At 32.0% G+C, this 26133-nt stretch overlaps 5 protein-coding genes across 22 annotated transcripts in view; 2 read left to right on the forward strand and 3 right to left on the reverse strand.

Annotated features, from left to right (window-relative positions):
- LOC105148064 (uncharacterized) overlaps window positions 1–9069 on the forward strand; it is a 65858-nt gene extending 56789 nt beyond the window's left edge. For all 16 annotated transcript variants that reach the window (XM_087416924.1, XM_087416913.1, XM_087416912.1 and 13 more), the window contains 3 exons: window positions 1707–1979; window positions 2632–2888; window positions 3617–9069. In XM_087416924.1, coding sequence (XP_087273050.1) covers window positions 1707–1979; window positions 2632–2888; window positions 3617–4048 — 962 coding nt within the window. In that variant the 3' untranslated portion in view covers window positions 4049–9069. The remainder of the gene's footprint in view (window positions 1–1706; window positions 1980–2631; window positions 2889–3616) is intronic.
- Window positions 9070–11222: 2153 nt separating this feature from the next.
- Window positions 11223–13615, reverse strand: Polr3G (RNA polymerase III subunit G). Its single transcript, XM_087416928.1, has one exon. It carries the CDS (start codon window positions 13613–13615, stop codon window positions 12971–12973), a length of 645 nt encoding a protein of 214 aa, XP_087273054.1. The 3' UTR covers window positions 11223–12970.
- Window positions 13602–15035, reverse strand: Dph3 (Diphthamide biosynthesis 3). Its single transcript, XM_011059556.2, has 2 exons — window positions 14599–15035; window positions 13602–13644 (listed from the first exon to the last, which is right to left on the reverse strand). Exon 1 carries the CDS (start codon window positions 14861–14863, stop codon window positions 14600–14602), a length of 264 nt encoding a protein of 87 aa, XP_011057858.2. The 5' UTR covers window positions 14864–15035; the 3' UTR covers window positions 13602–13644; window position 14599.
- A 258-nt stretch (window positions 15036–15293) lies between these two features.
- Window positions 15294–22080, forward strand: LOC105148066 (putative phosphorylase b kinase regulatory subunit beta). Of its 3 annotated transcripts, none has more exons than XM_087416907.1 (19): window positions 15294–15472; window positions 15682–15760; window positions 15842–16304; window positions 16497–16853; window positions 16915–17112; window positions 17193–17331; window positions 17461–17735; window positions 18088–18102; window positions 18412–18642; window positions 18763–18950; window positions 19013–19128; window positions 19439–19581; window positions 19656–19788; window positions 19882–20024; window positions 20186–20388; window positions 20461–20598; window positions 20673–20788; window positions 21569–21676; window positions 21761–21901. In XM_087416907.1, exons 2-18 carry the CDS (start codon window positions 15720–15722, stop codon window positions 21655–21657), a joined length of 2988 nt encoding a protein of 995 aa, XP_087273033.1. In that variant the 5' UTR covers window positions 15294–15472; window positions 15682–15719; the 3' UTR covers window positions 21658–21676; window positions 21761–21901. The 3 variants fall into 3 exon arrangements, with proteins under 3 accessions (XP_087273033.1, XP_011057859.1, XP_011057860.1); XM_011059557.2 differs by having other exon boundaries at window positions 15313–15472; window positions 20673–20913; window positions 21761–22080; XM_011059558.2 differs by lacking the exon at window positions 18088–18102 and having other exon boundaries at window positions 15313–15472; window positions 20673–20913; window positions 21761–22080.
- A 96-nt stretch (window positions 22081–22176) lies between these two features.
- LOC105148093 (CWC25 spliceosome associated protein homolog) lies at window positions 22177–25993 on the reverse strand. Its single transcript, XM_087416927.1, has 6 exons — window positions 25701–25993; window positions 25255–25594; window positions 23709–23869; window positions 23002–23577; window positions 22520–22779; window positions 22177–22409 (listed from the first exon to the last, which is right to left on the reverse strand). The coding sequence occupies exons 1-6, from the start codon at window positions 25716–25718 to the stop codon at window positions 22295–22297; spliced, it is 1470 nt and encodes a 489-aa protein (XP_087273053.1). The 5' UTR covers window positions 25719–25993; the 3' UTR covers window positions 22177–22294.
- Between the last annotated feature and the right edge of the window lie 140 nt (window positions 25994–26133).

Consider the following 26133-nt stretch of genomic DNA (forward strand, 5'->3'; position numbering starts at 1 on the left):
AGTAAAACTATTAAATAAGCGAAACTAGAAAAAATTAAGAAAGAACATAATTTTATAAGAAAACTTTAATAGGATTATGTTTATGTCTGAAAGATCTCTCTTTTTCTCTCTTTCTCTTTCCTTTTCTCTCTTCATCAGAAATATATTTCTTCGAAGACAAAGAATAAAATTGTCCATTTCATGCGCAAATTGTGCAATTCCTTCGTGTTATTGCGAAGATATAAACAAATAATGAAGCATGAAGTAGTTTAAGTACGGAAGATCGAGTGATCGTTTCTGCGATTTATTGGAAAAATGATATCATATGTATGTACTTTAAGCTCTTTTGTCAACCTGTTGCGCGGTATATACACGCACTTGCACACTATGACACATACGTGTGTATATATATATAAATATATGTAAATATATATATTCACATTTTGTGCTTCTCTCTCTCTCTCTCTCTCACACACACACACACACACCCTCTCATCCTATCCCCTTTTTCTCTTTCCTTCCTTTCGCTCTCCTTTTCTCTCTTTCTCTCTCCTCATATCTGTAGCTGTATGTATTGTTGCGTATATCTTTATATTGCATCCTGAGAACGCCAATGTACCTTCCGAGATATATACATTATTAACAGCCTTCGTGTATTCTATATTCACGCTCGAGAGAGAATCTCGCCTGCACTCGATGCCGGCATTAAAATCTTTTGAGAGGTATCGATATGTAAAAATATTGTATTTTAAGAAATCGAAGACATTTCCTATTGATGAGGGGACAAAGATATCTCGTCGCAGCAGCGTAGAATAATCAGCACTTTCAATGTTGAGTAATATTTATCGTAATGACACTTATAAAGGATTACTGTCTGGGGAAACGATAGTTTAAGTGTTTTTCATTAATCCTTTTGCTGCCTCATCTGCTGGTCCATAATTAGTAGACTTATCATAGTATGCAATAGTCAATTAATATATCGGTTTAAGTAAAATTAATTATATATTAATAGCAAAATAATAATATATTTATGGCGTGTAATATATTACAATATAACTTAGTAAATGAATAAAATGTTCAATAGATTTTTCGATATTTTGATATTGCGATTGCGAGATGTTGCAGTGAAAGGTTTATTTTCTTTGTCATTCACGATTAATCACGTCGGATTGTGTGTGTCAACGCCTGGCTTTGGACGTACCAAGCCCACATTCATAACATCATCCAGTTTAATTTCCCACAGCACTCCGCAACAACTCTCGTAACTCTCTCTCCCTCTCTCTCTCTCTCTCTCTCTCTCTCTTTAGAGAAGTAAATATCCTAAACATGTTGAATTCAGCCCGATAACTGCAACTTTGCCGCTGCGACGATAATGAGAGATACAAACAAACTGTACAACAAATTGTAACCTTCAGTAGTACGCAAATTCTCAAATTAAACTACAAAACTTGAACTGAACACGTTGATTACTTGAACGTAACACGATGATTGCAATCTCAAACATTGTTGATTACCGCATGTTATTTAGTAAACAAGTAATTTCTTGATAATCTACTTATTACAAGTAATAAATAAATTATCGAGAAAGGGGTGAAATATATCGGGTATATAAATTAATCATTAATTTGTCTCATCATCGAGTGCAAGCTTCGGGGAATACGGGGGGGGTGGGAGCCTAGAACGATCATCTACGTCGACGATAAAGCGTTTCGTTTCAAACGTTCCAGTGACGGCGGAACCCCAAGTAAACGGGGATGTCACCGGCGGGGATTCGAGCGTCGCTTCGACGCCACCGTCGCAAACGATAAAGGCAGTGGGACCAGCGCCTGTCACCCAAGCAAGTCCCTGGCTAGACGACGAGCCGGTGGTGAAGAGCCCACCGGAGCCAACGAGAGTAAAGTCTCCGGAGCAGATGATCATGCGCTCGCCGGAACCCGTAAATTGGACCGTGCCCCTCGACACCGGCAAGACTTTCACCGTGACGCAAAATGTCCGGGAAGGTAAGAACTCTTGGAAGATGTGATCGGAAAGTTTCAAGATGCACAAAATATTCTCAAAATATTTTTATAAAATACAAGTATTTTCAGAATATTTAAATCGATAGAAATATATACAGAGTCGATATGAATATATTATACATGGAATATTTGATTTAGAAATTTAGACCCAGACAAAAGGTCTGTTTTCTTTTTTAGCTAAACTTCTTGATTCATCTTTGCAAAAGGTAAACGGTGCAAGAAGTTAAAAGAACATTTCAATTAAAAAGAGCAGGTTTCAGACTACAATACAAACGTACATATATTACTGTTAATGCATAATTTTTTATAAAAATACGTAGAATATTCTATCTAAAAATAATTTTGTTGGATTATCAAAATTATAATTATAAGACGCTTAAGTTGTCTAGAATTGTTAAGGTGTCTAGAATATAAAAATTTTTGTCAGCATTGATCATCATACTTAAGTTTCCTACATAATTATTTTGGTAGTCCAAATTATTTTTATATCTATAGTTAAATTTTAAATAAATAAATTTTAACAAATTCTTTACATACTTTATGTATATAAATTTGTGGTATGTTATGATTTGACATACATAATCCCAAGTAATATTATCATGATCGTAATTCTAATTGCTCTTTTATTTCGAAGAACCTCTGACGCGTCCACATAGTGAGGCGAAGACGTGGGCACCGTCCTCAGTACCATCGGCGCCGCAATCAGCACCACCGGAGCTTGCGGCTCAACACAAATCACAGCATTCCCAGCACTCCGGTTACAAATCACCCGAGAGCGAAAGCGTCTCGCTCGGTAGTTTTAGCGGCATAAACGGCCACAAGGACTTGGACTCGGAGAGGGACAGTCCATTGCCCACGAACGCGCAGGACACACCTACGAAGGATGAGAAGGTCAGAAACTATATCTTTCGATGTATTCGCTTGCATGTATAACATTGAATAAATCGTACTTTCTTTTAAATATAATTAGGGGTTTTCTTTTTATACTTTATTATTATGTGTTCGAAAATATTAAAGTAAGCTAATTGAAAAATGAATATTTTGCAAGACATTTCATATTTTATTACAAAATATATATGAAAAAAGTAAAACACAAAATATTCATGAAAGTTTTGATTGATTTTTTTATGAGTTTAGTTTAATAATTTTATATGTAGAAACCAGAATGGAATCATGTAAAAAATTTTATTTACTATTTAGTTTTAAAAATATCGACATTGATGTTTCATAAAGAACACATAAAAAAATAAATAAGTAAAAATTAATAGAAAATTTATTGTAAAAATGTATTACGTGCATATTTTGTATCTTGTTCTAAATATTCCAAAGACAATAATTTACAATCCAAATTAATTTAATATAAAATATAATCTCATTTATATATTAGGTGTTGGAATTAATTCGTAGCGTTTTTACAAGTGATGGGAAGTACTTTCATTAATGTATTTTTTAATGCTCATGTGAAATAAATAACATTCTTTCATTAAAAACGCTACGAATTAATTCCAACACCTAATATTATTTATATTAAAGTATATTATAGTACATATACATAAGCGATTATTACGTTTCACAGCGATAGAGTAATTTACGATAATTCTTTTTGCGTTTAATTTTAGGAGATCGCCGATGTTGTCGAGGAGAAAGAGCGACAAAGCCCGGAATCGTCGATAAAATCAGTGACAGGCACAAACCTGAGACGTCTGGAAGATCCGACGTTCGAGATGGAAAGTAAAAGGGAAGGTGGTATACCGGTGGCGATCACGACAGCGCCGGTGACGACGACATCGTCGACGTCGCCCGCACTACAGAGTTACCGCGTTCTCGAAGCTGAATCACCAGCTCAAGGTACTACTGGCGGTAGCAGTAGCAGCACTGCGGGTACAGGAAGTAGCACCGGAGGTAGCACTGCGGGTGGTTATCACGTTCTGGAAGCACCAACAGTGGTACCAGGCTCAGCACAACGTTCAGCAGCGACTGATGTCTTAGAGAAGGCGCGAAACCGCTTCGACAAGTTCTGGGGAAAGGGCAACAACGGCGCGGAGAATTAAAGCAGTGATCTTCGAAACGACAAGAGAAGAAAAAGACGCTTTGACGAAGAACTACGAACAGTAGAGTAGGGCAGGACAGCCCTTCTGGGAAGAAGGTTATCGTCCCACTCTGCTATGTCCTATCGTCGATTGGTCTGTCCATGTGCTTTCATAGCTTTTAGCTGCTCAGAAAAATATATGTTATACACATGAGAGCGAAAAGGGGAAAAAGAAGTGAGATGATATCCTCGTGAAGGAATTTTCTCAACTAAACGCCGCTTTGATAATTCAAGATCTTCGGGAATAAAATCCTTTTTTTTTTTTACATTAAAATATATTTTGGAAATATTCAAGACTTTTGAGGATTGGAAGAATCACGTTATCATATATACCGATTTTAAATCGGAATTATCTGAAAAAAAGAAACAATCGTCAATAGAACTTTATAGAAAGATAGAAAGAACAACGGATAACTGGTGAGACTAATCGATATTGTTCCTGAAGGTTAAAATTGCGGTCTATAATCAATTTATTCGTTTATTAAGGACTACTATGTAACAAGCATACGGTCAAAACGATCAAAATAACGCTACACATTTCAGATTAAGCAAGATCAGATTCTAAGGCTTTCATGCAGACACACTCGAAAAGGCACAGAAGCTCAAATTAAATTACTGATCATTAATAATAAAAAGCTTCTTTCTCCTTCAAAAGACAGACTGTAGGACAGCGTCGTGAATTTGCGGTCGTCGCATCATTAGTAAAAAAAAAGAGAAATAATTAGACAAGGATACGGCAGGGTGAAGGATTGACGTGAGAAGCTTATACGACGACGGTGCGTGCAGGTTGCGCGTCGGTCTTGTTTCACACTTCGAATGATTCGAAGAACGTAATCATCTAACACTTACACGTGCTTGCATATACAAATACATAACAATTTACACATGCAACACACGCATACATACACACACACACACACACACACACACACACACACAAATATATACACAGAAAATATATTCGCGTCTTTTTTTTCATTCTTTGACTGATTAGCGATCTTATTGCGAGATCTCATTAGATTGTAAAAACAAGATACAATTATATGAGATACATATTAACAAAGATTATATGAGATACATATAAGAAAATCTTTGCACATTCTATCTTGGAATAATTTTTTGCGAAGCGGAAAGATATTCTCTATCGCAAAGTGTTTCTATTAATGTTTTCATTTGTACTAAAATATGGAATAAAACACATTGTAGCAACATATTTTTTCTTCGTGCAAAATTATATCAACAAAATGGATCGTGCAAATATTCTTTTATTCATTGTATACATGATACGCATACACACAAACACATAGACATGCTCATTGACATAGAGAGGGTGTCTAGACGAATATACATTTACATGAAAAACATTAACGTTATATAGGATATTAAAATGATCCCGTATATGCGGGATCCACGTAGTTAAGTCCGAATTCTTTTTCCATTGATAAAACTCGAAGCCAAGTATCGAGCCGACAGGTACAGAAACGGCTTGTCGCTATAAATAAATAAAATCTGAAACGAGTAGCCTTCGAATAACCGCTTCGTGCGTTTTATATAAGTCTATATACGGAATATACAATTATTAATACGTATACACGTATGTATACAATTATGGGATATTATCGCACTCGCGGGTTGTAAACGAAATTCGACATCTCGCTGAGGATTTCTCAAATCGAACTGTTAAGTATTATTATTATTTATTAATTTTTGCATATTTATTTAAATTTAATATATTTAAAATATGTAAAATATTTATTTATTTTCTTATCTATATTTATATTTTAACGTATTTTATTATATTTATATTTATATTTTTAATGTATTTTATTAATTTAAAAAATTCTGGAGATTAATTATATTATTTTTGTCATTTATTTTTATGCAAAATACTTTATCGAAGTTATATAAGAATTATATATAGATTGAAGGGATCTGTGGAATCCTTGGCAAAACCATGAACCAGTTTCTTTCGAATAAAGAGATCTCTCTTAACGCACGTATTGTCGTCACGAAAGAATTTACTCCATCTTTAAACCGCATCTCGATCGTTTCACATGTGATTTTATAGACAAGTTTGTTAATTTCCTCCTGAAAGGTTATCCCTTTCCTGAAAGATTATATAATATTATGAAGTAAACAATTCTTCTCGATCGGTTTCAAAATATGATTTTAGATATAATTTCTATGTCGTGTATAAAATTTATTTCTAATTAAATTCTATTTGAAAGCACAGCATCGATATATTATTTAAAAGCTGATAGGGATTGATATTTTTGACAAAGTACAATGCACGGTAATTATATTTCAAGAAATAAAAAAACCCAGGAAGCTTACTTTAAAAAAGAGCAATGATTTATATTAAGTTTTCAGAAAGTTGAAATAAAAATGATACTATGTCAAGCTTAGTGATTGCAAGTGATATAAAGAAATTGTACGATTATATTCGTCCTATAATATTATATTGAAAATATTCCTTAGAACATCTTTAATATAACATTATAAGAATCGGAAACAATTTATTTTCACTTGATTATTCACTATGTATCGCGGTGCAAATGGTCGGGAGATGCGAGTCACAAACGTAGTTTCAAAAAATTCACGGCCCAATTTAGTCTTCACGTATGAAAGGAAATGAATTACTGTAGTGAGGCGTAGTGTTTTTTCACACAGAGTAACATGGCGCATTAAACATCTTCATGATTAAACACGAAATATCGCTATGTGTATGTGATAATGATGATGATAAGAAAGAAGAAGGAGAAAAATATATAGAGGATAGCGATAATGATAATGATGATAACGACGTGATTTGATGTTACACTCGATTGAAAAAAACATCAAATTTATCGAGAATATGCAAATTTCTAAATCGATAGCAAATCGAAATCACGCTCATCAAGAGAGAAAAATGACAAAAAAAAAAACGAAGATTGATGGACGCTACCTATCCGCTCTGCATGCTATGTATTCCGTCTGATTTCTTACGCAAATATATATTCTTTCATACGTTCCTTTTTGAAGAAAACAATGACGACAGCAAAAAAAGGTCTAGACTCGGATCGATGACGAGCGAGGTTCGTTGTTCGGATTTGCAATAAATTTCAAAAAGATTTATCTTATTATTAAAAATACCGTATAATACTACCGTATAATATTTATTACTAAATAAATTAGACTTTTATAAATATAGAATGAAGAAGGAAAAAAAAAGAAATATGGAAAGTATTTATTCAAGATTTTATTGAGAGATCCAATTATTAATTATAAATTATTAATCATATATTTAAGCGTAAAAATTTGATGTTTTACTTAAATACTCCATTTTCATCATTCACAGTTGGATGAATGAACCAAGAAATATTCGGAGAACACTCGCTCGTCCTCGTTCGAAGACGCCGCGAGACAGAAAGAAGATAATGTTGGAGCTTTTCTCTGTCTCTTTCACGCGCGCGCATGGTATATACACCACACTCCATCCAAATCCACGTCCAAAAGCCAATCAACCGTAGTGAAGCAACATATATGTAATGATAATAATGCTAATGATAATGATACTAAATAATACACACAAGACACTAAGTATATGAGAGGAACGAAAGTCAGAACGAACAATTTGACATGAAATTTGACAGATAAGACAAGGATTCGGGCTGGATTCAACACGAAAGAAAACGAGAATTATTATCTCGATTTACTGTTGCTCGGTCCTAAATGTGATTTCGACATAACGATTTCGAATGTAAGGATTAACATTGACTTGATCGTAGGGAAAAGATAAACAAATTTCATCCAGCGCATCTAAAGATTTAGCTGCTGTAGAAGCTTCAAGTTAATCAGTGATTCCCAGATTTTATATTGCGATACAATATAAAGGAATTATGATCAATTTCAATATACTTTAATTTTTTTATATCTATTTTATTGTTTAATTACAATAAATAACAATTGTATTATATATTTTAGTTATTTTAAGAAAAATGTATTGTTGGAATCTTCCTTTTGTGATTAAAATTTTTCTTTTGTAGAGTGTCTACAAAACAATTACAACACTTATTGCTTTTAATATTTATTTTATTTCTCTTACAATAATTCTGAAGTTATTTGGAAAATACAGAAAAATCTGAGGACCACTGGAGGAACATATTACATCTGCATGAATCGCACAGTAGCGCTTCCCGCTGAAAGTCCATTGCGTAAAAAGTCGGCCTAATTTTTCATCCAGAGAATGATCTTTTACTTAACGTATAGGAATGCGATGGCTTATTGAGACATTTTATTGAGTGACAATGTGATCCTTTTTGTACCTTCGCCTTTCGGCTTTCGATGTCGCGTTTGTAACGCAGAATTAAGTATTCTTATTCAACGTTAAAAGAATTGTTAGCGAAATACTAAATTGATGAAAAAAAAAAAACAAAAAAAAAGCATGACACCTAGAATAAGTCGCACGATTCCGATTCGTGAAACTCGAGATAATTCTCCCACTACGGTGCATATATAAACAAAATGTCGATGACCTTTTTTTTTTTTTTCAAAATTGCATCATGAAGTGGACGACATCTGAAATATATTTAAAAAAGATAAAAAAATTAGGACAATTTTCAGATGTTGTTACGACGTCTTTCAGACGTGCTTTTGAATTTAAAAATTTCCTTGATAGGGAGATCATCATAAACTGTTATATCACAGACATGGAACGCTTCGCAGCATCGAGTGATGATGAAAGGGCTGATTGCAGCCCCAAATTCGTTTGTCAATGCAATTCCAATGCAATTATTGCCCTGTTGCGCGAGGGCACCTACTTGGCATTCAGTCTAGTATTTGGGTTGAACACATATCGTTAGCTCTGCTCATGCTGATCTGTTCAATAAGAGGTTTTAATCAATTCAGAGACAAAAGTTCTCTTATCACACTACAAATTTCTACTAAACATTAATAAATTTACTATCACAAAAATATTGAAAATAAATGTTTTATTATACTCGATATGTATTTTATTTTCTTTCAATTAACTTCATCTTGTTTTATTCTACGTTATTTAAGATTTCTCTTTCTTGTAAGCTGACTTATAGAGCCATCGTGATCTTAAATGTATATGACAGCGGTGTTTAATTTAAAATGTTTTTCTTAAACGAGACAGGTATTTCTTTGTTTTCGCAGTCAAGGTCCGAGCGATTCGTCATAAGCGACACTATTGAAGCGAAACTGTGTATATATGGCTTATTGTAACCGATTTTTTTTTTTCAAACATGTTGAAGAAGTATCTCGCAAGCTCACACTGCCCGTCCGAATACAGAAGCAGACCTGTCCTGTGATTTTCAGAACGTCACGCCGCATGAATTAGATTGCGATTCGATCTGTGAGAAACGACGTTTCCCATTTGTCCAAAATGACCAAAAGCGAAAGCAAATATTACATCCATTTAACGACTTCATCGTTAACATCTTCATTAATAGTTCTCCATTCGATTCGATGAATTTATTTGTAAGCACTTCTTAAAATATCAAATTGTGAGGTATCGTTTTTTCTAGATTTGCGAGCGACAAGATACCTAATTTGAAATTCTGGTGTCTGAAAGTTGCCATCGGAGCGTGTTGCGAGATTCATGCGCTCATAGCTATAATTACATACGCTGTGGATGTATATTATCGTTTTCAAAGATACGCTTTTTGCTCTTTTTCGTATTCTAGTCTGAGCACATTTGATTATTGTGATGAAAATGTAGATAGGAAAGCTGTGAAAAGGCTGTCCAAGCGGAATGTACGTAGTTCCTTAAAATATTCTATGTTTTTACCACTCGTTTTCATTGACGAAAGTAGGAAGATAATCGTTATAAAGACATAAATTCTTATCGATTAGCAAGACAGCTTTTTTTCATCGCGACAAATTAGAGTGCTGGATAACGCTAATTGTATGCTGTCTTCTAATTACGCGAAAGTATTAGAAAAGAGATTTCAAGAGAAAATAAGACGTTCCGAAGAATCTAATTGAACATCATTTCCGAAAAGAATCGATTTTGCTAATATAAATGTTATAGATATTAATGAAAAAAATGACGTGTCGTAGAATTGCGCGAAGAGAAAAACCTGAGGTCAAAAAACCTAAAGAATTCAAATGTAAATACATTTCAAATATATAACCAAGTAACATCATCTCAATAACTCCATTAAGAAATTAATTTTCGGAGAATTTAATGTCTTTCGGACATTGCCGAGTGCATGATCGTCAAATTGTCACCTAATTTTCTGCCTCGCCCGTAATATAAGTATAATAATTACCTATTTTATAATGCAACGAAAAGGAAATTAAGAAACGTGATGACAAGAAATATTGTAACAATTAGATGACTGCAAATAATTCTGAATTAATTTCCTAGTGAGAATATCATCGATAACTCGGGCATGGTGTATATGTCCATGGTGAATATTTACACTATGGACTCGGGATTGTTACACGCCTTCACATTGAGAGATTTTATCTTAAACTGTTTTATTAAGAACAATTTATACACGAACGATACGATATATCAATTGAATCATTAATAGACATTAGTGGATAAACCATTAATTAGCTTTTTTACTTAATTTGTCTTATTACAATGTGCAATTATTTTAATCAGATACTTATTATTTTAGTTGTTCACACAATTCAACAAATCTAATGAAAGTGAAAAGCGCTTTAAAGCTTATTACAAAATTAAGTTCTATCAGTCATCCTTATTATAGTATCAAAATATCTCTCTCTTATTTTATATACAACTTTTAATTAAGATTCTTCTGAATTATATTTTCGCACCACACTCTTCAGTATCAAAGTGCAAAGTGTAGATGTGTCAAAATTATAATCCACAACAATCTTACTGTTCATAACAATTTTATTAATTCTTCACACACACACACACACACACACACACACACACACATACTTGTTTACACAACCTCATTTTGTGAAACATACATGTATAGGTATATACAAATATACATATACATATCGTATGTTAAATGTTATATTTTGTAATGTAACTTATTTGTGAAGAATTTTTATTATCATACATGTAGTCTAATTGGCTCAATTAGTATCGATCTGATATTGTTATTGATCTTATATCGTTTAAATATTCACGAAATGTAAAAGATGTATTATTTTTTTGCACGCATAATTCCGCATAAAAGATATACGGCTCGTTATATAAATAATTAAGTTCAAATCGTTTGCGATAACTCCCAAGTGCTTTATCAGACCTTGCAACTTAGAACGACTTGACTCGGTCGAAAAATTCCGAATTTTTGATAAAAAAAAAAGTAGTAATGAACGGAATTATTTTTGCGATTTATTGCCATCGCACTCTAAAAAATTTATATCACATTGCGTCAAACGAAAGAGAAATTTCGCGCAATTTCTTTTCCTATCCGGATTATTTATTGTAAAGGATCTCTCAATAGTTCTAAGATATCCTCTGATGACAGACTCGGTCTTAGAAAGACGACGAATGATCCAGTGATTGGAAATTTTACAGGAGTTCGGAAAACTTTTTCTCTCTGCGATTTAATTTTTCCTTATAATACACGGATTTTTAAAGCGCTTAATTCGCGGTCGGCAATTCATTAGAGAAATAAAGGAAAAAAATATATACATATATAAACACGGGATGAAATCATTAAAACTTAACGTATACATAACGAGCATTATAAACGCTATGGTATTTTTGCGTATTCTACACACCGTTCTTCTATATTTTTACCCCTTCCTCCTCCTCTTCCATTTTCCCAGTCACTCACCCCAAGAAACATTGCGTTTGTACTATCCGATGGCATCATAGAAAAGGATCATTTATTACAATTGCAGATTATTATGGCTATATATATTATATAAATATATTATATATTAGAAATTGTGAAATACTCGTAATAAAAAAACACGCCGACGCTTCCTGTGATTTCTAGACTATTTTAATTGTTACGCTGCGTGCCCCCTACTTCGAATATATCCACATGTTACGACGAATCCTTTCCTTCCTTCAATCAATAACGAGAGAATAGCGAAGAAAAACTAAATGTATTTATATCTCACTGTTATTTGAAATTAAAAATCGATGTTAACGAGCACGAGAGTGGCATGGCAAACAACACACTGGTCTATCATGCCAGAAGTCCCGGGTTCAATCTCGATAGCAATCAAATATTTACGCTCGTATTTCTTCTCGAAAAAGGCCGGCAATCTCCAGAGAGTATCCTTCACAGAAATTTCTCTCGAACAATCCGCCGTTCAGAACCGGCATTAAAATTGTAGGCTCCATATACTCGTGGCAAATAATCAGCGTACTACAAGCATATGAGAAAGGTGTAACACAGGCCAGAAGTCTAATAGAACAAGAACAAGAAGAGCGATGTTATGGAGAATTTGTTCTAAGAAAAAAAAAAAATAAAATAAAATAAACTAATGTTATTTATTCAATCTATATTATGTTTAGTAGTGAGTCACATACATGTACGCACAATCTTTTCTCATTGTTAGTTTAATTTACGCATTAATCGGTTTTCTCCAAACAATGATATTAAAATTAACTGAGAAATTATAAAGAATCTTGCATAATTTAAGTGAACTTGCAGTAAATAGGTTTTTAGTTTCTCGGCGCTTAATTTACCTTTTGATTCATCATTTTCTGTGAAATCGACTTTAAAAATATTACTATAATGTTTAACATCTTCATTTTCAACAGCAGTTTTCACATAATTTGGCGACATATTTACATTCGACTCTAGCATATACTCGGTGAAATGCCTTTTCAACTCTACTTGATTAAAGCTTTGAAAATGACAGATATTAAAAAAACAGATATAAAAGAGTCAAGATATAAAAAAAAATTTTTTCTGAAACATGCAAGTATTTATGCATCAAAGAACTGATCGTCATTATTGTCCTCTTCGCTATAGTAATTGTCACCATTCTCGAAGTATTCATTTGCATAATCAGTTCCATCATCCATCTCATCTTCCTCATCCTCCTTTACACCATCTTCCTTTTCTTCATCATTCTCCTCTTCATTCCCTTCTTCTTTATCTTCCTCTTCGACAGGATGTTGCATATTTTCTTTTTTTTCCAATTCTGACAACTTTTTCACAATATCCATATTCTTTTTCTTCTTATTTCCTTTCTGTTGTCGGAGTTTTCGTTTTTTCGACGCTCTTAATTCCTCTGGCATTAAGCTCCAATCATGGTACGCCTCATATTTCGATTCATCATTGTCTGTGAAATCTTCTTTAAAAGCATCGCTGTATCGTTCAATATCTTCATTTATAACAGCAGCTTTCACATAATGTGGTGACTCTCGCACATATTCAGTGAAGTGCCTTTTCAATTCTATTAGATATTCCATCTCGCTAGTTATTTGAATAGGTGGAGGTTTGTGATCCAATGGAGGATAACTTAAAGATGGTTGCAGAACTAGTGTTGATAGTGTTTCTCCTTTAGAGATGCCCAACTGTTCCATGGAAAAGGACATAGCAGACTTTCCTCTACCGCGTCCTGCCATTTTGTTCTTGATATTGCTTCTCTCGTTTCCTGATATAATATATTAATTGATAAAATAATATTTTAATAAACTATTTGGACATTAAAGTTAAGGATCATACAATATTTCCAAGCAAGTTATATAAGGAAATTAGATCACAATTTATATTCAATAACCAAATAACTTTACAAATATATGTTTGGATTCAAAATCAAAATTTCCTTTAACAATAAGAAAGTAAAAAGAATAAATAAAATAAAAATGATCAAAAATTATATAAAATTTTAATAGTTAGATTAGATAAAAAAATAATAAAATTTAACGCCAAATTACTAAATTATTAAAATTTAATTGCCACAATATGAAAGTGATCAATCGTATTTAAGACCACTCTGTTAACTGCCCAGCAAACGGAATGGATTAAAATGAATTGAAATTTTTTTCTATCCAAATGTGTAAAATATATATATAAATAGCGAATACTTTTTTTAGATTTAATTGGATTCAATTGGATTCAATTAGATTCAATTGGATGCAATTGGATTGAAAAATTGCATTTCCTATTTAAAATTTTGAATTGAACAGTATTTACAATGTGTGTGTTGTACACAGAAAAAACTAATATTATTTTTAGATTGAAAGGCATAGAGATATGCTTCATGCAATTCCTATAAATGAATAAAAATGCATTCAGAATTGAAAAGCATTCATTTTAACATTCGTGAATCAATATTTCTGAAAATCTGAATCCATTTCAATTCATTTCAGTCCATTCTCATTTGCTGAGTGACTGAATACAAAGAAATCAAAGATAACAAGATAACATAAGGATACAAAAATAAACACTCATCTGGACAGACATCTATCTCTATGACTTTTAAAATAATCAATGAATCATAGTTTCATGTCTCAAAACTTTTGTTTATTTTGGCGTAAAATTATATTTTTCTAGCACAATTCTAACTTAACTATCTCATAAAATTTTCGAAATAACTTTTTTTTACCTTAAACTTGTTGAGTTGCTAATTCTTTTTTATCGCTTTTCTTTTCAAGCTCTTCTTGCTTAATACGAAAGACCTCCTTATCGTAAATCACTTTGATCACGAGAGAACACGAGGGACACGTAACCTCTTCTTCGCCAGCGGCCAGATCGGAAAGAGATATTTGGAATTGATCGCCACATGGACAGGGATAGTAATAAACTTCCTCGTCCTCGTCGTACTCGAAATCTTCGATTTCTACTTCGTCATAATAGTCTAATCGTGACATCGCTCATTACAATTCAATGTTGGCTCCACGAGACAGGACTTTGAGCGAAACTTCGCACGCGGCACGCTACGCATTGCTACGCATTTTCGTACGATTTGGCGGAGTGGGGAGTTTCCGGGTCTTCGCCAGCGAAGCTTTGCGGTATAGTGTATGAAATTGTAAGCCAATCTCGAAATGTCATTTTTAAAATTGATACATCGAATTGACTAATGGAACAAGCTTGCGATCTGCAATCCGTATTCTGTGTTTAAACCCGACCACAATCAAAATTGCGATCTCACGTTTTAAAACGCTCGACTGTGATTGGCCGATTTGCTTACACCTTACGATTACGATTAAAATTTTTGTATGATCTCCTTTATGCAGATTAGAGAGACTTTAATGTATATCGGACTTAAATGCTATCTGAGTGACTTCTGAACGCAGCCTAGCATGTGGCTACATCAGCTGATCACAGCATCACAGCTGATTTTGCGACCTCTCGAAGGTCATCTTGTGTTATGTATTTTTTGTTTCAATAAAAAAGGCCGGCTTTTAAAAGAGAACTCAAGGACCACTGAAGGACATCAAGCTTAATTTGACAAGAAGAATGAACTGTTGATTATTCAGGTGTTACACATGAAATATGATATTCTAATTACTTTATTGAGATATGATATAGAATGCATAGATATAATTGTTGATAATAAAATGAATTCTCAAATGATATACTGAGAATCTATTAATGTACTGAGAATCTATAGCATATATAACTATAGATTTGTAGTATTGTAGTAAATTTCGAAATATATCTATATCACATGAGAATTTGTTTGTAGGTGTATTAAATCAAAAATAGCTTGTACACATTTTGAAAATGGCTACTTCAACGACAACACCGTTGAATGCTACGAAGAGGTCTGTAAGATTTGTTATATTGAAAGAAATGGTTGATGCGAAAGATTTTTAATAAAGTTTATTTTTTTTCTTATATTGCAGAATTACGCAAATCAGAAATATAAGACAAGGCAGTGTGATAGATATTGACGCTGAAATGTTTCTCAAGATATCTAATTATGAGGACACTGTTAAACAATTGGACATATATTATGGAATCGTTAAGAGACAATTACTGCGCTATCAGAGCTGCATAACTGGCTTGTTTCCACAGATTTCAAGCGATCGGAAGGTTGGTAGTGTACGCGAAAGTATATATTGCGCAGCTGCCATATGGAGTTTGTATCAAGCATACAGACGTATAGATGATGATCGTGGAAAATCATATGAGCTGGGACAGTCCACAATAAAGTGCATGCGGGGTATCTTGGAGTGTTGGATAAAACAGTCTTCCAGAATAGAACTTTTTAAGAAAAATCAATGCGACCGTTATGCTTTACACTGCAAGTTTCATTTGGATACTGGCGATGAAATCTACAAGGATATTGATTACCATCATTTACAAGTAAGCAATAATAATATTACATTTTTGTGAAGCATTAATAATTTCAATGATACAGGAAATATATATAATAATTTATATTCACTTAAACATATTATAGTAAAATAGGACATAATTATGGTGTTTTCAGTACTATTGTATAACAATTGAAAATATCTTCTTAATTATTGCAAATATTTATTCTGTTTAATGTAGATAGACATCGTATCTCTTTACTTAATATTCTTAGTGCAAATGATTTCCTCTGGGCTACAAATTATATATACGCAAGACGAAGTGGCCTTTGTGCAAAATCTGGTATATTATGTCGAAAGAGCGTACCGTACACCAGATTACGGTATGTGGGAACGTGGAAGTCGATATAACGATGGAACACCTGAGATTCACGCCAGCTCCATTGGAATCGCCAAGAGCGCATTAGAGGCAATTAACGGCTGTAATTTATTTGGTGAAAAAGGTGCATCTTGGTCTGTGATATACGTTGATATTGATGCTCACAATCGCAATCGTAGTATTTTCGAAACAATGCTTCCAAGAGAATCCAGTTCGAAAGTAAGCAATCTCTTGTGTAAAATACTCGGACCAATTTTGATAAGAGATATGTAATTTCTAGAGTGTAGACGCGGCCTTGCTGCCAACAATATCCTTTCCTGCCTTTGCAACTCATGAAGAAGTATTGTACAATGAAACAAAAGCGAGCATAGTTCGCAGGCTAAAAGGCAATTATGGTTTTAAACGTTTCGGAAGAGACGGTTATAAAACTGTATTGGAGGACAAACAGCGACGATATTACAAATCTGGGGAGATCAAGGTTCTAAAATTTATAATATTCGTTCGTCGCATATAAGAACTACGAATTTTAATACAGTAACTGATGACTTGTTTCAACAGGATTTCGACAATATCGAATGCGAATGGCCATTGTTTTACATTTTTATGATAATAGATGGTGTATTCAAGAGTCTACAGGAACAAGTGGAAGAATATCAAAATTTATTGAAAGCAAGAGTGCAAAAGGATTTGAATGGAGGTTCTTGAATATTTAAATAATATCTCTAGTTTTATTCAAACAATGCCTATAACACAAATAATGTTTTAAATCTTTGATTATACGCATAATTAAGAGACACATAAATAAAATTTGTTTTGCCTGGTATAGATCCGATCGTTCCTATGTGCTATTATGTACCCGTGGAAAATTTGGAAACTGAAAGGAATGAGCCGTGCAGTGCTTATCGGCTACCCAGTGATGAAGGGAGAGGCCCTAAATTTATGGACGATGTTACGCCAATATATTTATGGAATCAAGCTATGTTTGTAATTGCGCAGCTACTCACTGCTGGTCTTCTGCACATCAACGAATTAGATCCTATTCGTCGATATCTTCCATCGTATAATCGTCCGAGGCGAGCAGGAAGATATTCTGCTTTCCAGGTAAAAGAGAAAAAAAATTATATTTCAAATATATATAAATTCTAGATTTTAAATAAATACATGTATTAATCTATTACTTTGCTTGATTTGAATAATCGTATCAAATCTCCCAAAAATATATATTTATCTTACTAGACTTAAATATATATAAATTTATTTTACTAGACCTTTGTCCTGAAATTAAGCGATACATTATATTAACTTTTTAATATAAATTGTGTGTACTGTCTCACAATAATTTAGAGAGATATTTGTTTTAAATTTAATTAATTTTTGTAACTCATAATTAAAAGTTAATAAATAATAATAAAAATTAATAATTTATTTATATTTTCTTTTTTTATTTACACAGGCAAAGCCTACTATTGTAAGTAATATAAAGTGTATGCCTGCTAATATGATAGTACAGTGTATGTAACAATGCATTTATTTTGACTTTTAATGATTTATTTATGAAGTTATGCAATGTATAATCTTAGCATGTAATATTGCAGAAAATCTAACACGTGTTTTTTATTTGTAATTATTATTTATTTCATCGGCTTCTTAAGCTTATTATGAATTTACACAATTATATATATGCTAGTTAAAATTTCAAAAAATGGCTGCTATTTTTATTTATACGACTAAATATCCTTATGCTGCATGTAATTTAGCACTGTTATATTTATGCCAGGGCACTCATACCGACCTAGTAGTACAAATAGTTCTGATCGCAGAATCTATGCGATTGCAAGCCATGATGGCCACATATGGCATTCAGACACAAACGCCGCATGAAGTCGAGCCCGTTCAGATTCTGTCGTCCACTCAGCTAGTGAAGGTTTATCAAAAGTTAGGAGTGAACAAGAAGTTGAATCTTCAGGGGCGACCAGCACGGCCTATAGGCTCTTTAGGTACAAGCAAAGTATGTGAGATTTTATATTTTTTCCTTAAAAAAAAATAGAAGCTTGTGTATGTATACAATGATATATTTATCATGTAATATATAAAATAATAAGGCAAACAAATTCTTTCTCATATATAGGTGTACAGAGTCTGTGGTATGACAGTACTATGTTACCCTCTGATCTTCGAAGTCTCTGAATTTTATTTGTATAGAGACATGGCTCTACTGATCGATGATATCAAAACGGAATTGCAATTTGTGGGCAAGTACTGGCGTCTTTCTGGTCGACCCACTGTATGCCTTTTGATACGAGAAGAGCACATGCGGTAAGTTTACACATTATGGATAGATTGCAAGAATTAACTTATCTTATCAAAAATATGTTTAGAGATCCACAATTTAAAAAGATGTTAGACCTCTTTGCGATGTTGAAAAAAGGCTATTGTGATAAGACGAAAGTACGCATCGGCCGGCTGCAAAATTTGATTTCATCTTCTTGCATCGGTAATATTTCATATAAGATTAATATCTGCATAAATCAAATAGTGTATAAAAAAACTGGCTTGATTTTAATGTTATTATGTTTTATATCAAAATTTAGCATAATTTTTCAAATGATGTATTTTTTAATATATATTAACATTTTTTCATAATATTAAGATGTAATAAATATTGTATAATTAATAATAATATTTATCTTTTGATTCATAAAAAAAAAAAGATAAAATTGAATCACTTCTTTTAAGATTGGGCTACTTTTTCGTGCACCATTATACATGATGTTCACAATAATATTCATGTTAATTATATACAGAGCACTTGGACTTCGTAAATAGTATGGAAACAGATCTGGACTTGACACAGTTTAAACAATTGCAGCACGATTATATTGGTTATCAGAGTCTCACGGATGTTCCAAAGGCCATCGCTTATTCTGAAAGCTTTAAGGATTATTCTGTATGCGATCATGTTAAAAACTTAAATTTCTGATCGATTGAAAGCAATTGGTAACTGATATTCTATGTTTCCAGTATATGTTAAATGAATCTCTTGGCAACATATTAAACGAACTTCATAATAGCATTGGCTTGTACGCCAAATGCCAATTGTATGGTATTCTGATAAAACGAGAAGGAATTAATTACGAAATCAATGGAGTGACAGGTATTTTTCTTCTTCCCTTATTTGTAAACCTTACCTTTTATTTATCACCTTTTATTTTGGATATACATCCAACTGTATTTTTTGATTTTTCAGTTCGTGATAATTTGAGATCATTATATCAACAAGCTGGATCCTTAAGATTCTGGATGGCCGTACGTTATTGTAGCAGTCTATTACATCACACAGTAGATAGTATCAGTCCTTTTATCACGGGTGTACTAGTCAAAGGAAAACAGGTATTAAAATAAATAGACTCTAAATTTGAATTTTAACTCTAAAATATTTTAGAATTTTAAAGTATATTGGAATTTATTTATTTATTTATTTTTTAAAGTATATTAGAATTATTTTTTTTTTAAAGTATATTAGAATTTTAACTCTAATTATTAATGGTTAGATCGCGGTGGGAGTGATTGGACAGAAAGAAACGGTATTTGATAAACCTATGACACCGACGGAAATACAATCAGTAATGTATTCCACAATACAACCGCACAATGTGGTACAGGCTGTGCTCCAACAAGAGATCCTATTATATTGCGGTAGACTTATCGGCACTAATCCAGAGATGTTCAAAGGCATATTAAAAATACGCATCGGGTATATAGTTTTTTAATAATACTTTTTAATTGTTACTATATAAAAACATTTAATCAATATTTGAATGTTTAGATGGGTCTTGGAAGCGATGAAACTTTATTTGCAGATGTTTGTGAAAAATACCAAGCCGATTGAGAATTATAGTCCTTATGAAGTCCGACAATTTCTTATTAAAGTATTGACAGTAAAAGAATGGGCTCATAAAGAAAAGTATGAATAATAAAATTAGCCATTATTTTTAAATATATTCAATATTGATTAATATATCTATCTATTGCCGATAGCCTGACAGTACTCGGTCGTCGAAAAATCGAAGGTTGCTTGTGTAGAGTACCGGCACACTTCTACAATCAAGTATGGGAAGTCTTGATGCGCTGTCCTGGTGGTATCGTAGTGAACGGTCGGGAACTTCCTCAGCAAACCACATTGTCCAGCATGACTCGTTCTGAACTTACATTTGCCCTACTCGTAGAATCCTTGTTGCATCATATACAATTACCAGAATATCGCCAAATCATAATTGAAGTAATCAATTTTTATATCTTTTTTTTTTTTGCTTTTTACTATTTCTATATACGAAACGTGTTGAAAATATAATAGAACACAATTAAGCAGCATTATATTAATCTTTAAATGCCTGCCGACATTTTTTTATTAAAATAGTGCTTTTTTCTCAAAAATTTTTCTATATAAGTAACACACACATAGCGCAAAATTTCGAAATTTGTGCAGAGCTACAAAAGTAGCTTTTCCGGCAAGGAACATACGATAAAAACTGTTTATTTTCTCAAAAATAATGTATTTTGCGCTATACGTTTATATTCATTTATGTTGTCAGTATTGCCCTAAGTGCAATATTGACAATATAAATGAATATAAATGTATAGACTCAGAACTTTCCTTTAGCGTTACCCAGAGCTAACGACGTGGACGTAGAAAGTTTGTAGCTCCTTTTTTTTTATTTGATTTTTTAATTTTGTATTTTATTTTTTTACTTTTTTCTTGTTTTATTATTTTTTGATTTTTTGTATATTTTTCAATATATATTTTTATACATTTTATTTTTTAATACATATATATATCATGTAAAACAAAAACATTAAAAGACCTAGTTATTACTGAATTTACATTAAATAGGTACAAAGAGAAATAATAACTTATTTTAATTATATGATTACAGCTTTTAAGTATTATATCAACTATTCTACTTCGAAATCCAGAATTAAGTTTCCAGAAACAACTAGATCTAAATCAACTCGTGGAAGATAGTTTTATTATGTACTGTAAGGTAATACACATGATATTATAAAAGTAATCTTCTAAAAAACTTTTACATGTATTATATATATATGTATTATATATATGTTCACAGGATCACAATTTATCAAATGTCGATGACAAATCGTCATTCTTCTCTGCGCACTATTCAATGACCGCGGGATATCTTGCTAGAGCCATAGTCAACAATGTCCTTACTGGTGGTTGCGTGACAACTATTGTGGATCCCAGTGATGTCCTTGAATCGCCCCGAGAAATGTGTAAAATTACATAACGAGACATATCAGATATTATCGAAACTAGATTTGAGAGATCATTTAATGTTAGCAAAAAAATATTGTACATGCATGTAATATAATATATCTCGCTATGTATATATGTATAATCATGTTTATATAAAGCGATGATATAATATTCCGGCGAAGATTTAATGCAAAGTTCCTATTCCTAGATATTATAATAATAATAATAATAATAATAATAATAATAATAATAACAACACAGATAATGTAATAATAAAAAAATAATATATTTTAATTAAATACATTTTACATTTATGTCGAATTTTTGCATAAAAACATGCTAATACTATGTAACTGTACAAAGTATACATTAATTGAAGTTAAAATCATCTTTTAGCGAAATTTGTGTCCATTGCTCGTCCGGAACGTTGTATATTATTAAGGTTAGCTTTGATCCTAGACGCGACGGTACCCATTTCTGTTGCGATGACTAATTGTTTTCTGCAACAAGCATTTAATTTTAATTAATTTTAATTCATTAAAAAAATATATATACAAAGATGTACATTTGAAATATATTTATTACATGCGAAATATATTTAATAATGTACCTGATGAAATCCTTATTATTCAATGTAATATTTTGTTCTTCTTTCTTCTCTTGTTCACGATACATTTTCACGTTTTTCTCTCTTTCTTTATCACGCCACACTGCGTTTGCCATCATCTCTTTTCGCCGCTGTTCCTTTTCCTCTTCAGTAAGACTTGGTCTTGTTTTCGACCTGTATTTTTCTTCTTGTCTATCCTTAAATTTAATGTGATCGGTATTGGGGATAGATCTAATAGCTGATGTTCTTCCGCTATTAAATATCTATAAAATAGAATATATTTAAATAAAAAATTTTGCTCTAGATTATTATAAATAAGATGTTTTAATTTTCATCAAATTTGTATTTAAAAAAATATTATTTCTTCTTTTCTTAAAACGGCACAAAAAAAAGAATATATTTTAATATGTTTTAAACTATATTTTAATTAGCTTATTCATAAAATTTATATCGCATCATTAAAAATTAAAAGCTTTCTCACTCACTGTTCTTTCCTTCTCCATTGAGTATCTTCTTTTATCATTGTATTTATTTCTCGAATCATCTCTTTGTTTACTATCGTATCGTGGTCGTTTATTATCTTCTTCTCCATGCTTTTGACTTCTTTCGTATTTCGAATTTCTATCTTCACTCAATTTTCTTTTTCGATCTTGATTCTTGGTATCATCTAATCTTGTATCGTTTCTCGAATATTTCCTATCATATTCCGTCTCACGTTTAGTGATGTTCTTACTATTACTATCAGTATTATCATCACTATCACTTTTACTTTTCTTTTGCTTTCTTTGTTTGTGTCGTCTTCTTTTAATAGAAGTGTCATCATTGCTGTTATCTATTTCGCTGTCAGAATCATGATGCTTCTTTGACTTTTTCGTTTTATTACGTTTTATTTTCTTCATCGATTTTAGCAAATATTTTTCATTGATATCTTTCAATTGTTTATATTTAGTGGCTAATAAAACATCCAACTTAGCCTCATCCTCGCTACTATCACTCTGCATCAACTTATGCAGCGACTTCTTTTTCTTTTTATCACTTTTAGTTTTGGATGGTTGCTCAAGCTATAAATTATACATACAATAATTATAAATCAAAAATAATAATAAAAATAATTATAAATAAAAAATAAAATATAAGAATATACATAAATAAATAAAATATAATAAAGTAAATATCATCAGCATCCACTTACCAAATCCTTGAGCTGTTTTAATTTAACAGGATTTTTCAAAAGCTGATTCCTAGTTTCCATTTCTTTCTTCTTTATGGAATATAAAGGATCTTCTTGCATTTTTCTAGCCAAATCAACTTGTTCGTTACCAGAGAAAAATCGCAGTGATGGTGGAATGCATTCTAATAAATAAAAGATATATCTCATGAGTATTAAAATATATATATATATATATATATATATATATATATATATATATAATATAACATCTAACATGTGTATCTATGTATATATATATATATAAATACAAGTGCACGCACATATACAGAAAATATCTCAATATTCAATAATCCAAATTTTTCTAATAAGAAAATCTTACAAAATCAATGCTTGGAATGAAAAATGACAAATTTTATAACTTAATTTTTAGGAATTTTCTTGTTATTTTAAAAATTGAAAATTTTGAAATACTACATTATATTAGATCAGATGTAATTGTGTAATACAGGGGACTCAACCCGATGACCTTGATATATGTTGGTCAAGATCATAACTCTGAGTGACCTCCAATAAGTTTTAACCATTGCTTGTTATTCATTAACAAGTTATTAACGAAACAAACATAGAACATAATTTTTTAATACAAAATATATATATATATTTGATTATATATTCTACATATATACTCTGCTATATAATTTATATTTTTTATATCAAAATAGGATAAAGCGAGATCCATTCATTACATCTGCTTAGGAGCGTTCGACTTTTCATACAAAGCGACGTAATTATTAACAAAGGAAGATGTCAAAAATTTCTATGGAAAACTTTCTAACATATGGCAAGTCAAAACAGATGTCATTCAAAAGGTCTCGATGAATAGATCAAAGTTTCCAATGAGCACAAAGGCTATTGAAAATTTGTTAAGTGTGTCCTTCATGAGTTATGGGTCATAAAAGGCTCTTTTGTAAATAAACAGTTATCAGATCTTTTTGGACCTCTGCACGATACTTGAAAGCTCTGGATTTCTTCATGAAGGACACACTTTCTACTCATTGTACTCTTCGCTCTATTCATCGAGACCTTTCGAACGACACTTATTTTTACCTGCAACGCTTTAGGCAATTTTTAGCATGCTCCTTCATCGTTTCTCATGAAAAAAATCGTATGGTACTAGGCGGGGGGAGGGTAGGTATAGAGTAAATCTTGCTTCGCGTAGAAAGTCATTAAACAGAGAAGAGTATGAAGTAGTTCCAAATTGCATGTAACAGAAATAACATGTTAATTTTAAAATTTTTTGTTATTAACGAATAACAAGCGATGGCTAAAATCTATTACAGGACTGTGACCTTAACAACATATATCAATATATATAATTTCTCTCTGTTTTATTTTCTACTTTCTCTAAGAAAATATGAGGATCTCTCATAAATATATCTAAAAACTAAGTTTTATTCAATTCTATGTGTATCTAATAAATTTTCCAAATAAATTTTTTTGAAAATAGAACTTCGTACAAAAAAAATTCTCTTTTAACATAAATTATCCTCTACTGTATCTAACTTACCATATTCAACATGATTTTTTGGCATTCTATTCATCTCTGAATCTTTTTCCGCCTGTTGCATTTGCTCAAAAGCTTTGTCAACTGGTCTTCCTAACAAATACTCCTCTCTGTCAACCATTTGATTTGGCCCTTTATACATCCAGTCTAATTTCATATCATCCTTTTTCTCTATTACACCTTGTTCTATAGCATATTTTTTTATGTCTTCCAAATCTTTCTCCATTTCAATTTCCTTTTTCAACTCTGCTATCCGCTTATTCTCTTGATCATTTTGCTGCTCCGCCTTCCTTACTTTCTCAATGTTCTTCATGGTAGATGGATGCCATGACTTTTTCAAATTCTATGAAAATTTATATGCGTATTAGAAAATTTTTCACTTACGGCAAATTTTACACTTTGTAATTAATTTTTTAATTATAACACATTTAATTATAACACACACTTACCAAATCTCCACCTCCCATCGTGTTTATAACAATGTTAGATAAAATGTCCACAGTAAGATAATACACTGCTACGTAATATATTAATACGTAGTTAGAATTATCAAGAAAAATTCACTTTTTAATGTGAAAAGATTTGTATGACACATACAAATATTATTCTCAGTTTATATTCACAATTTTCACCATCACTTAATTTCCTCTTCCGTTTCGTTCTCTTTTAACGAATCTTTTCGTAGGTTAAGCAAGGTAGCGTCACAACGCCTCGGCAGGCAGCAGCAAACAACGCCAAAGATGCGCTACGTTAGGATTTCGACCCCGGGCAATGGACGCTAGTGACGCCATGACGTCAGCAATTTCCCTCTCTTCTCGCTTTTGATGAAGGCGAGAAGGATAGAACGTTGAAGACAAGGACAGAACGAGTAGAGGGGGAAAA

This window comes from Acromyrmex echinatior, chromosome 2 (genome assembly GCF_024713525.1).
Source record: "Acromyrmex echinatior isolate Ae372 chromosome 2, ASM2471352v2, whole genome shotgun sequence".
Classification (NCBI taxonomy): domain Eukaryota; kingdom Metazoa; phylum Arthropoda; class Insecta; order Hymenoptera; family Formicidae; genus Acromyrmex; species Acromyrmex echinatior.